This window comes from Pygocentrus nattereri, chromosome 13 (genome assembly GCF_015220715.1).
Source record: "Pygocentrus nattereri isolate fPygNat1 chromosome 13, fPygNat1.pri, whole genome shotgun sequence".
In the NCBI taxonomy this organism is placed as follows: domain Eukaryota; kingdom Metazoa; phylum Chordata; class Actinopteri; order Characiformes; family Serrasalmidae; genus Pygocentrus; species Pygocentrus nattereri.
In genome coordinates this window covers 36,369,410-36,383,823 of record NC_051223.1, presented here as the reverse complement: position 1 = coordinate 36,383,823, position 14,414 = coordinate 36,369,410, and the positions used below count along the sequence as shown (strand labels likewise).

General features: G+C 44.5%; 2 protein-coding genes across 2 annotated transcripts in view; both read left to right on the top strand.

Moving 5' to 3' along the window:
* Nucleotides 1–2,438: 2,438 nt before the first annotated feature.
* Nucleotides 2,439–9,833, top strand: LOC108437898 (zinc finger protein OZF-like). Its single transcript, XM_037543961.1, has 3 exons — nucleotides 2,439–2,597; nucleotides 3,883–4,447; nucleotides 8,391–9,833. The coding sequence occupies exons 2-3, from the start codon at nucleotides 3,988–3,990 to the stop codon at nucleotides 9,056–9,058; spliced, it is 1,128 nt and encodes a 375-aa protein (XP_037399858.1). The 5' UTR covers nucleotides 2,439–2,597; nucleotides 3,883–3,987; the 3' UTR covers nucleotides 9,059–9,833.
* Nucleotides 9,834–10,317: 484 nt separating this feature from the next.
* Nucleotides 10,318–14,414, top strand: part of LOC108437897 (zinc finger protein 850-like) — a 40,971-nt gene continuing 36,874 nt past the window's right edge. Inside the window, exon 1 of the mRNA XM_037543895.1 lies at nucleotides 10,318–10,630. The gene's annotated coding sequence lies outside the window, so the exon portion shown is untranslated. The remainder of the gene's footprint in view (nucleotides 10,631–14,414) is intronic.

The following is a 14,414-nucleotide window of genomic DNA, read 5'->3' as shown; positions in this document are numbered from 1 at the left end:
ATGTCCACTATTGAATTGAGTAAATCCAATGTGTTGTTTTTTTTTTCAGTGCGTGCGCCAATACATTTTTCCCCCCACAGCAGAGCCAGAGTCACCCCAAACATGAGTAACACTCACCTGGCGAAAAAGCCAGGAATGTCCTGGCTTTGGGATGGGAACGTCCGAAAACAGAACCTGCTTCCTTAGGCGGTCTATGCTAACTTTTAATCTTCACCAAACTCGCTGGAGGATTCAAATAAGAAGCCAGCTTCAGTCTCCTGCTAGTTTACAACACGTAGAGCCAATGGAAAACAACTAGGTTAGCTAGCTAACTAATTACTAATTATATAAAACTAATATTAACTATGATTTATACTGGTTGTAAAAATGCTCTTCGCCTGTAGCGCCAGGCTCTTTCAGCCAGGAGCTACCTTACGATGCTAATGATAACTATATAGCTATATTAATATAAAATATACAATGATACCTATATATATATATATATATATATATATATATATAATTTAGATATGATAAATATATATATCATATAATGATAACAAATTATATCTATATTTTTTAGAAAGACTCTTAGCTCTTAGTTAATCTAAGCGTTGTCTGAAAGAGCCAACACGCCAATGAGACGTTGGCTAAATAATTCCCAGCCAACGACGAATTAATGTGATTTTTCCAGACATTTAGAAAAAGAAAAAAAGACAAATATCGCCATTTATAACTGAGAGCGCCTCAGTGTTAGTTAGCCTGCGTTTCACTGAACTCGCGCAGCCAAGCTCTTCCCGCTCTTTTTAAAGTCGGTTAGCATCATTAGCTAGCTCGCATTTCACTGAAACTCACAGGCCTATTGCTGAAATAAATGTCGAAAACATCACTGTTAGTTAATACAACTTCGAGCTTTGTTTCAAATAGAAGAGGCCAACTTCCTCCACACCGTCACTGAAAACGTAACCTAGTTAGCTTGACAGCATAACTTCGCTGATTCATTAAATCAGTTAACGCTAGCTAGCGCTCGCTAGTTTAGCTAATGGTACCCATCACTGTAACAGTGGCGATAAAGACACTTGCTGCGACTACACCGCGCTCATCTTTGAACCCCTGAGCCTCCGCTGGTATGTTACTGACTGCGTCCTACTTTTTAAAATCTCCTCCGCTGTAAGTCGCCTCAGCGCCGCGGCGAGGAGTGACCGTTAAATTTGAAAATTAAAAGGGGGAGGGGCTCGGGCTCGGGCTCTCTCTCTCTCTCTCTCTCTCTCTCTGCCTCGCTCTCTCTTTCTCGCTCTCTCTCTCTCTCTCTGCCTCGCTCTCTCTTTCTCGCTCTCTCTCTGCATCTCTCTCTCTCTCTCTCTCTCTCTCTGCCTCGCTCTCTCTTTCTCGCTCTCTCTCTGCATCTCTCTCTCTCTCTCTCTCTCTCTCTCTCTCCCCCTTTCTGTATCTCCTCTATCGCTCTCCCCCTCTCTCTGTATCTCTCTCTTTCTCGCTCTCTCTCTGCATCTCTCTCTCTCTCTCTCTCTCTCTCTCTCTCTCTCTCTCTCTCTCTCTCTCACAGAACACAGGCCTAATTTCATCTTCATGGACGACGATGCTCCAGCTCATCGAGGTCGCATCATTAGGGAACGGCTGCTGGAGACTGGGGTACCTCAAATGGAGTGGCCTGCACTTTCTCCAAACCTCAATCCCATAGAAAACCTATGGGATCAGCTGAGTCGCTGTGTAGAGGCTCGTAACTCTGTACCCCAGAACCTCAATGACCTGAGGGCCGCCCTTCAAGAAGAGTGGGATGCCTCAGCAGACAATGAGTCGACTTGTGAACAGCATGAGACGTCGTTGTCAAGCTGTAATCGATGCTCAAGGGCGCATGACGAGTTACTGAGACATTGACATTTTTGTTGGGGTAACCAGACACTGTTGTTGGCTTTTGTTTCAATAAATTGTTGGAGATGAGGAAATCACCATTACATGCTTCTAATTAAATGACCTACTTTCATGATATAATATCACTGTATGTATGTATGTATGTATGTATATATATATATATATATATATATATATATATATATATATATATAATGTGTGTGTATATGTGCGTGTATATATATATATATATATAAATGTATGTAGAGAGTAGAGAGAGGTGATATATATGTGTGTGTATAAGTGTATAATCACTTATCACACTCTCTCTCTACACACACACACATATATATATATATATATATATATATATATATATATATATATATATATGTGTGTATCTCCTATAAATTTTTAGTGACTCATTTGAATTATTCAGTATGCACTATGAATTTATAGTGAGTAATTTGAATCATTCAATATCTACTATGAGTTATTCAGTATCTTCTGTGAATTGTTAGTGACTACTTTGCTAACAGAACCTTCTCTACTGGAGTCCAGGTGGGGGCGCTAATCCTGCAACTGTGCATCTTCGACCCAGTAAAGCGCCGAAGAAGAACCCGTTCTTTAACCCGTTCCAAAATTCCTGCTTTCTCCTCTCCTGGTGCAGATCTTCTCCACATCTACTCGGCAGGTGTTCTCCGTTCCCCCTCACCGGCTGTCCCAGTTCTGCAGAGCTGAGGGTGAAGGTGAGGAGATGTTCGACACTTTACAGGCTGTTTTTAAGGTGTGTTCAGCGAGCCTGGAGCTCCTGCTCCAGCATTAGTAACAGCTCAGTTTCAGAAGGAGGCATCAGTCAAGTCCAGTGGTCTTTATTAACATTGCTCAGTACAGCGACATGTGGTTCTTCACCAATAGAACCATTAAGAGTGAAACCTGATGGTTTTGTTTTCGAATGGGAAATGGCTCAATAGCTACCATTACAGACCACTAGTTTCCCAGTAGAACACCTTTATATCCCGTTAGGGAAACATCAGATACAGCTGGAATCAGAACACCTGCTAAATTGCCCCTAGGTGTGAATGTGTGAGTGACTGTCTGTGTCTGTCTGTCTGCCCTGTGATGGACTGGTGACCTGTCCAGGGTGTATCCTGCCTTCCGCCCGATGACCGCTGGGATAGGCTCCAGCATCCCCCCCGCGACCCTGACGGAGAAGCGGCTTAGATGGATGGATGAACACCACCAGGAACCAGCAGAACCTGTTAATGGTTTCTATGATTTTTTTCTGCAGGAAATAAATAAACCAGACAGTAAATATACAGAACCATAAATATACATACAATACAGTATATAAAAAAGGATTCATATATAATGTATGTATATACATACATGCAGACACACACAGGGATTGACAACTACTGCAAACACAGTCACTGTAAACTGGGCAGAAAGAGTCACATATTTAAAGAGTTTGATGTGCAGTGAAGGTAAAGGGTATGTGATCAGTCTGTGGTGGATGTAGGAGACAGTCTAGATTAGTGCAGGTGGATGTTGGAGAGGATTAGTCTAGGTGGATGTTGGAGAGGATTAGTCTAGGTGGATGTTGGAGAGGATTAGTCTAGGTGGATGTTGGAGAGGATTAGTCTAGGTGGATGTTGGAGAGGATTAGTCTAGGTGGATGTTGGAGACCCTCTTTTGATTGGGAGTGCCAAAATTTTCATATGCAACTGCAGCAGTGTTGACATGTTCTTATCTCCTTGGCTCATTTTGTTGGCCCTGCTCTCTGGATGGGTCAGTTGGCTTCTTTTCCTTCATCCTCTGTTGTTTACTGTGATTTTGGATCACACATCCGGAATAGGGCAGTCAGATCTCTTCAAAGTGCATTCAGTTGTTCTGTGTTTTTGCATGATGAGGTGGCTGGCTTTACATATCCTGGATGAAACACGTGCCAACTCTTGATTCTCCCAGCTTTATAAGAGCAGTGCTCTACATCAGTGACACTGTGTTTCCTTATTTTTTCTGTTCCTCCTCTAGAAATGTATGCCATCCTGGTCCAAGTCCTCTCCTGCAACTTCTACACAGTTTGAATAACACCTGGATTAAAAACACCTGGAGTCAGGAGAGACTGAATGTGAGAATATGGAACCCAGCGGAGGCTCCAGCAATCTCGGCACCAACACATCTCGCAGGCGAATGCAGACAAATACAGGAAAGAAGAGAAGTCACCACTGCTCACAGTGCGGGAAGAGTTTCACTCAGCGAGGTCATCTGCAACAGCATCAGCGCATCCACACGGGAGAGAAACCGTTTCGCTGCTCAGAGTGCGGCAAGAGTTTTAATCATCCGAGCAGCTTCCAAAGACACCAGCGCACTCACACGGAAGAGAAACCGTATCACTGCTCAGAGTGCGGCAAGAGCTTTACTCAGCAGTGTCACCTCCAGCTACACCAGCGCGTTCACACCGGAGAGAAACCGTATTACTGCCCAGAGTGCGGGAACAGCTTTAACAGTCAGAATAATCTCCAACGGCACCATCAGATTCACACCGGAGAGAAACCACATTACTGTGCAGAGTGTGGGTGGAGCTTCAGGCATTCCAGCACTTTAAAGAGGCACAAGTGCGTTAAGCTCACTCGTGGTGACATTCAAAGCAATGACTTTCATATTTATTACTTTTAATTGTTATTCTGTAGTTTTATGTATTAAATGTATTTGGTTTTGGCTGGTCAGAGTCCAGATTTAAACCCTGTATACAGTATTTGTTCTTGCATTAAATACAAACTAGTTCAGCAGTTTTTTTCAGCTGTTTGAAACCATCAAAGATGAATGGAAAAATATTGACACTCCAAGTTTACCGACAAGACATCAATTAAAAGAAATCAATGGGAAAGGCTCTCTCACACTAAATCACTGCAGCTATTTGTTTAATTATTGCTAATTTATTGATCAATAATTTGTTGCTAAGTGCATTAAGCTTATGTATTGTATGCACATGCACTCGGGTTTTTCCTACTGTAAGGTTTTGATTCTGTAGCTTAGTTCCTTTAAACCACTGCATCTGCAGAATGTCTTCAAGTACAAATTGTTAATTGATGGGTTCTGTTTATTTTCTCAACATGTAAATTTGGGCTTAGTATTACTGCTGCTGAGTGCTGATTGGTTAGCATTACTGCTGCTGAGTGCTGATTGGTTGGCATTACTGCTACTGAGAGCTGATTGGTTGTCGAGCAGAGCAGCTCATTGGCTGCACTCAAGTGTTGTCATGAACATACACGAGGCACCGTTTTAAACTCATCCAACTCGGGTTAAAAAGCTCTTAAAAATGTAGTGGTCATGACACCCACAGAGCAGGTACTACACACTAACACCACGTCAGTGTCACTGCAGTGCTGAGAATGATCCACCATCGAAATAATACCTGCTCTGTGGGGGTCCATGAGGGTCCTGACCACTGAAGAACAGGGTAACAAAGTATCAGAGAAACAGATGGACTACAGTCTGTAACTGTAGAACTACAAAGTGCAGCTATACAGTAAGTGGAGCTGAAAAAATGGACAATGAAGTGACCGATAAGTTTAGGTGTAATTTGACCAGGGATGCCCAAACCTTTGTATACACCTGTATGATGTCACATTGCTGTCGTGAGAATTGATTTCAGAACCAAATGCAGTGATGGAGCCCAACCTCAACCGCTGGATGCTGTTTAAGTACCATTGTGTTCTGTCTTGGTCTATGGCAACATGGATGCTTTCTCAACGGACCAATCAGGAGACTTCGAATGAACAGATTGTCGGAAGACGGGTGGGATTTGAATAATAACACCGCAACTTCCAAGCTCCAGATTCCAGATTCCAGTATGAAGCCCCTAGAGGCCAGGTGGGGGCGCTAATCCTGTAACTGTGGATGTTGAACCGTAAAAAGCGGAGAAGAAGGACCCGTTCTGCTCAGCTGTTCACGGCGTCTTCCAAATCCCTTAAAATTTCCTGCTGTCTCTTCTCCCGATTTAGATATTGTCCCTACCTGCTCCCTTCCTTTGGCTTTTCCAAAACTGGAGGAGTTGAAGAAGCTGCTCCAAGGAGCTTCCAGAGAGCTGTTGGAGAGCCAGGAGCTGCTCCGCTGAAGGTGAGGAGCTCCTCTTCACCTCACACTGATTGAATCGTGTAAAACACGCCTGACCCCAGTTTCAGTTCAGCATCAAAATGAGGCGGCGGTCAAATGTCAGTCAGTCCTTGTTGGTCAAGCAGTGCTCGGTGGTTGTGTACAGTCAGTAGAGGTGGGCGTATGTAAACAGAAGCCTGTAGACAATTGGACTGTTCTATCAAAACTCTCTGTGTGTCATAACTGGAGCTTTTTCTCTACCATCAATAACATTTTACACCCTGTGGGGCTGGGGATTGGGTTTAAATGTAAAAACTAAAGATCAAACACAGATAACACAGTTTTGGGCCAGTTCTCAGTTTTGGGCTTTCCTGTGTGAGGATTGGTTGACTACTGGGTAAATGCTAGGCATGCGGGCTAGAATAGGGCCAGATCCTGGACAGCGCCATATGGTTTTGCCTCGTGTAAACAATTGTGGGACAATTCTGGCATGAATGTTGTGAAATAACAATGTAGTTGGCCCAGTGTGGGGCCAGATTTGGGCCATATACTTAAGTTCTACTCACTTTATAGAGTGTGGGCCAGATCTGCGCCGAGGACCCATACGTATATTGGGCCAGGACAAATCAAGAATGCGGCCCACCAGTGGGCCAGACTAATTTTGCTAACTGGGAAGTTGTTATTAATTTAGCGCAATGGTCTCCATTACTCCTTCTCCTGGAGAGCCACTTCCAGTCTGCTTGTAACATGGTCACCATACCCTGGTTAAGTCCAGTGTGAGGGGGTCTTTATCGTCATTGCTGTAGCGCTGTGTGAGGCTCCTTGCTCACAGGACCCTGGAGGATGGAAACACAGACCTCTTTTCACTTCTTCACACAGTTAGATTTTTATGAATGAAAGAAGAAAGACACACATACATTAACCCCGTTTTCACACCAAGTCTGAAGCTGATGGACTGCAAAACTGCCTATGTTTGTTAATTGGAGGCTGCTCTGTTTTCCAATAGACTCTGGCTGCAGATATGCATGCTCAGCCTCAGTGACGTACCGTGCACATAACACGGCTATAGAGTCACATTTAATGTACCTCCCTGATGGAAAGGAAATATGTACAGCAGGCAGTAAATATACAGAACTATACATATGCATAACAATACGGTATATACAAATGGAGAGGTGTCGAGATTAGTCCAGGTAAATGTTGGAGATGGGGTCTAGATTAGTCCAGGTGAATGTTGGATAGGGGTCTAGATTAGTCCAGGTGGATGTTGGGAAGCAGTCAGGATTAGTCCAGGTGGATGTTGGAGAGGGGTCTAGATTAGTCCAGGTGGATGTTGGGAAGCAGTCAGGATTAGTCCAGGTGGATGTTGGAGAGTGGTCTAGATTAGTCCAGGTGGATGTTGGGAAGCAATCAGGATTAGTCCAGGTGGATGTTGGAGAGGGGTCTAGATTAGTCCAGGTGGATGTTGGGAAGCGGTCAGGAATAGTCCAGGTGGATGTTGGAGAGGGTCTAGATTATGGAGCCTTTAGGAACAAGCTGTTCTAGAGTCTGGTGGTGGTGAAGCGGATGGCAGGAGGGTGAAGAGGCCATTCATGTAGGATAAAAGATGATGCATCTGATCCAGTCAGTTAACTTTCACGTGCAACTTCAGCAGTGTTGACGTGTTCTTATTCCCATGGTTCATGTTGTTGGCCCTGTTCTCTGGGTGGGCCAGATGGCCTCCTCTCCTGCATCCTCTGTTGTTTAGGGTAATGATAACCTAATGCTGTTGGTTTCTAGGTCACACATCCAGAATAGAGCAGTCAGATCTCTCCTCCAAGTACATTCAGTTGTTCTGTTTTTCCATGATGAGGTGGCTGGCTTTACCTGTCCTTTTCATTGGTAGTGACTAAATTAGCAGAAAATTGGCTGAATTTCCTGTTTTTTCGTTTTTAATTGTATCTATTTTTTGCAACTCACTGGGAATGAAGATATAAATCCCAATGTTATTTTTTTGGTATTAGATCTAGATTTTTTCTGATGCAAAGAATGTTTTGGTCCTGGCTTGTAACTTTCTCACTAACATTTAGAAGGCTGAAATTTTGATGCTCTATAAGAGCAGCATTTCACATCAATAACACTGTGTGTTCTTGTTTTTTCAGTTCCTCCCTCAGAAATGTATGACATCCTTGTTCTAGCCCTCTCCTGCACCTGCTGGTCATTTGCCTACACAGTGTAAATGTACACCCACAAACACATCGGGAAAAGCTACCAAGAATAAGGCACACTGCTGGCGTCAGAAGAGACTGAAAGTGAGATTATGGAACCCAGCGAAAGCTCCAGCACTCAGCGAGTGTTCCCCAGTTCTCTCCATACAAACGCATCTCGCAAACAAATGAAGGCAAATACAGGAAAGACCAAAACTCACCACTGCACAGAGTGTGGAAAGAGTTTCACTCAGCGAGGTCATCTGCGACAGCATCAGCGCATTCACACGGGAGAGAAGCCGTTTCGCTGCTCAGAGTGCGGCAAGAGTTTTAATCATCCGAGCAGCTTCCAAAGACACCAGCGCACTCACACGGAAGAGAAACCGTATCACTGCTCAGACTGTGGAAAAAGTTTTAATCAGCAGTGTCACCTCCAACTACACCAGCGCGTTCACACTGGAGAGAAACCGTATTACTGCTCAGAGTGTGGGAACAGCTTTAACAGTCAGAATAATTTCCATAGACACCAGCGCATCCACACAGGAGAGAAGCCGTACGACTGCTCAGAGTGTGGGAAGAGTTTTAGAGACAGTGGATCCCTCCAAACACACCGGCGCATTCACACCGGAGAGAAACCGTATCAGTGCTCAGAGTGCGGGAAGAGTTTTAATCAGAACAGTAATCTCCGGACACACCTGCGCGTTCACACGGGAGAGAAGCCGTATGACTGCTCAGAGTGTGGGAACAGTTTTGGTGATAGATGTGCCCTCCAGAGACACCAGCAGATCCACACCGGAGAGAAACCGTACTACTGCGCAGAGTGTGGGTGGAGCTTCAGACATTTGAGAACTTTGAAGACGCACAAGTGCATTAAGCTCACTCGTGGGGACGTTCAGAGCAATGATTCTCACGTTTATTATTTCTAGATTAATTGCTCATTTGTACTTTTCAGAATTCTTTTTCGTGGGTAGGGCCAGACAGTTTTATTTAGTTTTACACTGCCTCATTCTTATGTTTTAGAGCAAGGGTGCCCAATCCTGGTCCTGGAGATCTAACTCTAACTCTAACCTACGGGTGTCTTCCCACTTGTCCCGAATACTTGAATCCGCACCCAGGACTGATTCTGGGCTCGTATGGGGGAGGGGCTCATTATCACTGGTTTGCTTTCACACACAATAATTCATTCCGAACTGTGGATCTGTGTGCAGTTCCACACGTCACTTTTCTGTGTGCAGGTTTGCAGAATATTATTTTCTTCGGATACACTCAAGCGATGAAGAGCTGCTCTTTCTGCCTACAGCAGTCCTCTCTCCTATCACCACACTCGAAGTGATGCAATAAGTTGAAGCAGTCACGTTACAGACTGAGCCAATCGTACAGCCCCACACGATGCGCCGGGAGAGGAGAGCTCCCACTGTGCAGCAGACCAACCAAAGACCACTTTGTACTTTGTTCTGCTCCCAAGCTCGAAAACAGGTTTCGTGCTCGACCAAACATCCTGAACTTGCAGCGCAAGCGGTCTGGAAAAAGGCTCTGTTGTGAAAACACCCTAATACACCTGCTCCAAGTAATGGAGGCCTTCAAGAGCATCTAAGGCCCAATCCCGTTTCACCCCTTGCCCCTACCACTTAGCCCTCCGTTTTGTGCAGTCACGTCTAGGGGTAGGCTGTCCTAGTTTTTTTTTAGATAGAGGGGTAGGGTGAAGTGGCCCTCCAAACAGAGTGTTATGAGAAAATAGAAAAACCGGTGGCTGAGCAAGAGACCAAAGAAACTCACAAATGTGGGAATTTTCTCCAGTAAAAAAATGACGGTAGCTAGTCTTTTATCTTAGTTTAATCATTAATTAATTTATGTTTATGGTTAATAATGTATGGTTTATAATTTATGGTTATGGTTCTTTTCTTCATAACAAGCACAAAAAATCGCTAACAGCATGCTAATGAATCGGTAGCTGGCTAGCTAGCATTCCCGTTCCACCTTAAATAGTCCAGCAGTTCTGACGCCTGAAGCGCCAGAATGTAACTGCTGCACCATTTAAGGTGGAACGGGAAAATTAGAGCCAGAATCTGTTGAATATCTGACTTCAGCTTCATATCACTGAAGAATGGGGGGGGGGGGGGGGGGGGGGATGATGGCGTATGATGCCCTAAATGTAACTGAAGCCCAGCAGTGAGGAGCTGAACTTTACCCTTCTCTGCTGTCACTGCAGACGGGCAGTGTTGCCTACAGAGCAGCGCTAGTATCTGTGAATGAAGTTTTTTTTTTGTTGTTGTTGTTTTTGAGGTCCCATTTCGTGGGGCAAGATTTTTACCACTACCCCTTGTAACTCAGTTCCAAGGTGTTAGGTTGACACTCGAAAACAAAGGGTAGGGGTAAAAAGAAGAAATGGGACTGGGCCTAAATATTAGAGGAAGATGTGTTGGATCTGAACTATCCATGGTGCGAGATCTTCAGGACCAGGATTGAGCACCCGTGATTTACAGCATGTATACATGCAAGTAAGATTATTTTTAGACTGAGAGTTGTTTGTGTCATCTTTCTAAAATGCTCAATGGTGGTTTATGAAAAATGGTCTGCATTTGTAAAAGGATGCTATACGAAGCTCATTGGGTGGCCAGTACGAATTGTAAAGGAAGCTAATTGTACTATATAGCCAGTAAATTATACAGTAAAAAGAGTGTACATTGAAAGCAGGCTGTGAAATACTAGCTGAACAGTTTTAGCTTGCAAGATTGTGTTTAATTGCTTGTCTGCAATCGTAAAATATATTTTTGTTTCTTTTTTTTCCTCTAATGTCATTTAGCCAAATCTTTCCCAATGACAAGACAAAGCAGCCTTTGTAAACAGTTCCCAACTAACAGGGTAGGGAGGCTTTAAAATGTATTCCAGTGCAGAAGCAGTCAAATGCAGATTTCTTAATAAATAAATTATTACTGCAGTTTTATAATATTGAATGTTTAAAAACCACTCTTGTACTCAGACACATATGAATTAGTCTGGAATAGAGATGTGCACAAAAGAAAGGGGTTTAAAATTGCCCGACAGATGATGAAGATGGTTCTTCAAGATGATGAAGATCGTTCTTCCTTAGTAAAGGTAATGCGTCTGTTTAGAACCATGTTCTATGTAGAATCATTCCATGCTCAAGTGGTTCTCTGCATGATGAAATGGTTCTTCAGATTGATGGAGAATACACCAATCAGGCACAACATTCTGACCTCCTCCTTCTTTCTGCACTCACTGTCCATTTGATCAGCTCCTCTTACTGTATAGCTGGACTCTGTAGTTCTACAGTTACAGACTGTAGTCCATCTGTTTCTCTGATACTCTGTTACCCTGTTCTTCAGTGGTCAGGACCCCCATGGACCCTCACAGAGCAGGTACTATTTGGGTGGTGGATCATTTCAGCACCGCAGTAACACTGACGTGGTGGTGGTGTGTCAGTGTGTGCTGTGCTGGTGAGTCGATCAGACACAGCAGTGCTGCTGGAGTTCTTAAACACTGTGTCCACTCTCTGTCCACTCTATTAGACATTCCTACCTTATCAGTCCACCTTGTAGATGTAAAGCCAGAGACGACAGCTCATCTGCTGCTGCACAGTTTGCTGTGGGGTAGAAGGGTGTCGGAATACGGGTGGGTTTTGTGAAAGTAACAACACGAATTCCGCCGTCTTCAGGTTGCGGTGTGAAGCCCCCTGGAGCCCACGGGATGGCGCTAATCGTGCAATTGTGGTTCTCCAGCCCCAATGAAGTGGAGAAGAAGGAAAATCCTGTTTCGCTCAGCATTTCAGGCCCTTGTCCGAATTCAAAACAGTTCTCCCTCAAAAGATTCCTCTCTCCCGTTTCCCGGGTCCTGGTTTCCGTGCTGCCTCAAAACCGGAGGAGCCGCTCCAATCAAGCCCATCTCCGCTTCCACAGAGCTGCTGGAGGAGCAGGAGCTGCAGGGGGTGAGGATCTTCTACACCTCACACTGATGCGCTGAGTTCCAGTACACTTCCAGAGGGATGGACGGGGAGATGACCTGTTACAGTAAATATATGAGAACCCCACAGCAGAACGGACACACAGGCTGCCTTTGTCCAGACCTTGCAGAATAACACACTCTTAAAAAGATGGTTCTTCAGTAAAGGCAATGAGTTCTATAGAGAACCATTTCATGCTTACGTGTTTTTTGCATGGTAAAATGGCTTTGAAAGTGGTTCCATATAGCACCAGAAGGGTTCTTCTAGACCACAAGCTGGATGTCGTGACAATAGAACCATTTTTGGTGCTGTATAGAAACATATACCACACATTCACCAATCTGAAGAACAAGTTCACTGTGCAATGAACGAGTTGCATGCTTTGAGTGTTCATGGTTCTAGATAGAAACATCTTTACTTAAGAACTCAGTTCTATGTAGAACCATTGGCTTTCATGTAGAATCCTTAAAGAACCATCATTTTTGCAGCGTGTGTTACAATATGTGAGTTTAATCACCTTTTTATAGGTTTTGAAAATGTGAGTTGTTTTTTTTTGTCAGATATATATATTACACACACAGTGAATGGAGCGAATCTGCATTTGCATGTATGTAGTTATAAGAATTCAGAGTCAAACATTTACAGTAATTGCAAAAATACACATTGCAGTAATATATTGTACTGCATTGTATTGTATTGGCTGGGTGACCATGGTCTTCTCTGTGTGGAGTTTGCATGTTCTTCCCGTGACAGCGTGGGTTTCCTCTGGGTTCTCCAGTTTCCAAAGACATGCAGTTAGGCCGATTGGTCATACTAAATTACCCCTAGGTAGGTGTGTGTGTGTGATTGTGTATGTCTGTTTGTCTGCCCTGCGGTGGACTGGCGACCTGTCCAGGGTGTATCCTGCCTTCCGTCTGATGACAGCTGGGATAGGCTCCAGCATCCCCCTGCGACCCTGAGGGAGAAGCAGCTTAGAAAATGTGTGTATAAAGTACAGTAACAGTGCAGTGATGTGGTTAAAGTGACAGTGTGGAGTCCAGCAGGGTCACAGCCTCAGGGAAGAAGCTCTTCCTGAGCCTGCTGGTGTGAAAGCGAGGGCATGTAATGCATGGCAGATGGGAAAAGGGTTTAAAAGCCCATGGTTAGGATGAGAAATGTTCTTAATGATGTTCCTCGCCCTGTCCAGGCAGCGCTTAAGGAAAATGTTCTCAATAGAGGGTAGCTGGCTTCCTGTGATGCATTGGGCAGTTTTCACCACCTGTTGGAGCGCTTTGCAGTCAGATGCGGAGCAGCTGCCGAACCACACTATAGGTGCAGTAAGCAAGCTCACTCTCAATGGTACAGCAGTAAAAGTAAATCAATTTTGAAGAAGACCTCTGACCAACGGCGTATGTGGCAAGGTGGAGCTGAAGTCCTCTTCAGTCTGCTGTTTGTAGCAGTGTTTCGCCTTTGCGATGCCTCTGCTGCGGTTGGCTCTGGCTGAGCTGGAGACCAGGCGGCTTACAGACCTGAAGACAGCATCTCTTGCTTTGAACAGGAGGCAAACCTCTCTTCATCCAAGGCTTCTGATTCGGGAAGCTCTTAATTATTTTGTGAGTTGTCACTCTGCCCACACAGCTGTTGATATGTTCCAGCACCGAGTTGGTGTAAATGTCAGTGTTGGTATGAGGGTCTGTGGTGGCCTGGGCTGCAAATACACTACCATCTGTGTGCTGGAATTGGTGCTGAAGAGAGGAGTCGGCACCTTCCATCCACATCTTCACAGATCTTGTTGTGGGTTTCACATGTTTGATGACTGACTTAAAGGAACAGGAATGAAGAGATGTGGTCAGACTGTCCCAGGTGGGGGAAGAATGTGGCTTTGTAGGTGTTAGCCACACAGGTATAAATGTGATCCAGTGTTCTTTGTCCCCTTGTGGTGCAGGAGAAGACATTCTGGTGAAAATCCAGATCTCAAACAGCAGTGATTAAAGTCCCCAGTGACAATAAAGCCTCTGTCCGGGTGCCCAGTTTGCAGTTTGCTGATGGTAGCACAAAAGATCTCTTCTAGCCCTTTAGCGTTTTGGGGAGACATAAACTGCAGCAGCAATAATGCAGGTAAACCTTAGTGGAAGAGAGAAGGGTCTTCTGCACAGAATCAGTATAGACCAGTACAGCTGGGGATGCGTTTCACTGAGCAGAATTTCTCAAATGGGCCAAAAAACAAGCCTGTCCAATAGAAGAAGCGCTAAGGAACTTTCCTCGCCTTTTGGCCTAAGTTACTCAGTGTACTGAGCAAAAACCCCATCCAGGTCACCAGTGAAACCAGCATATTGCTGCTG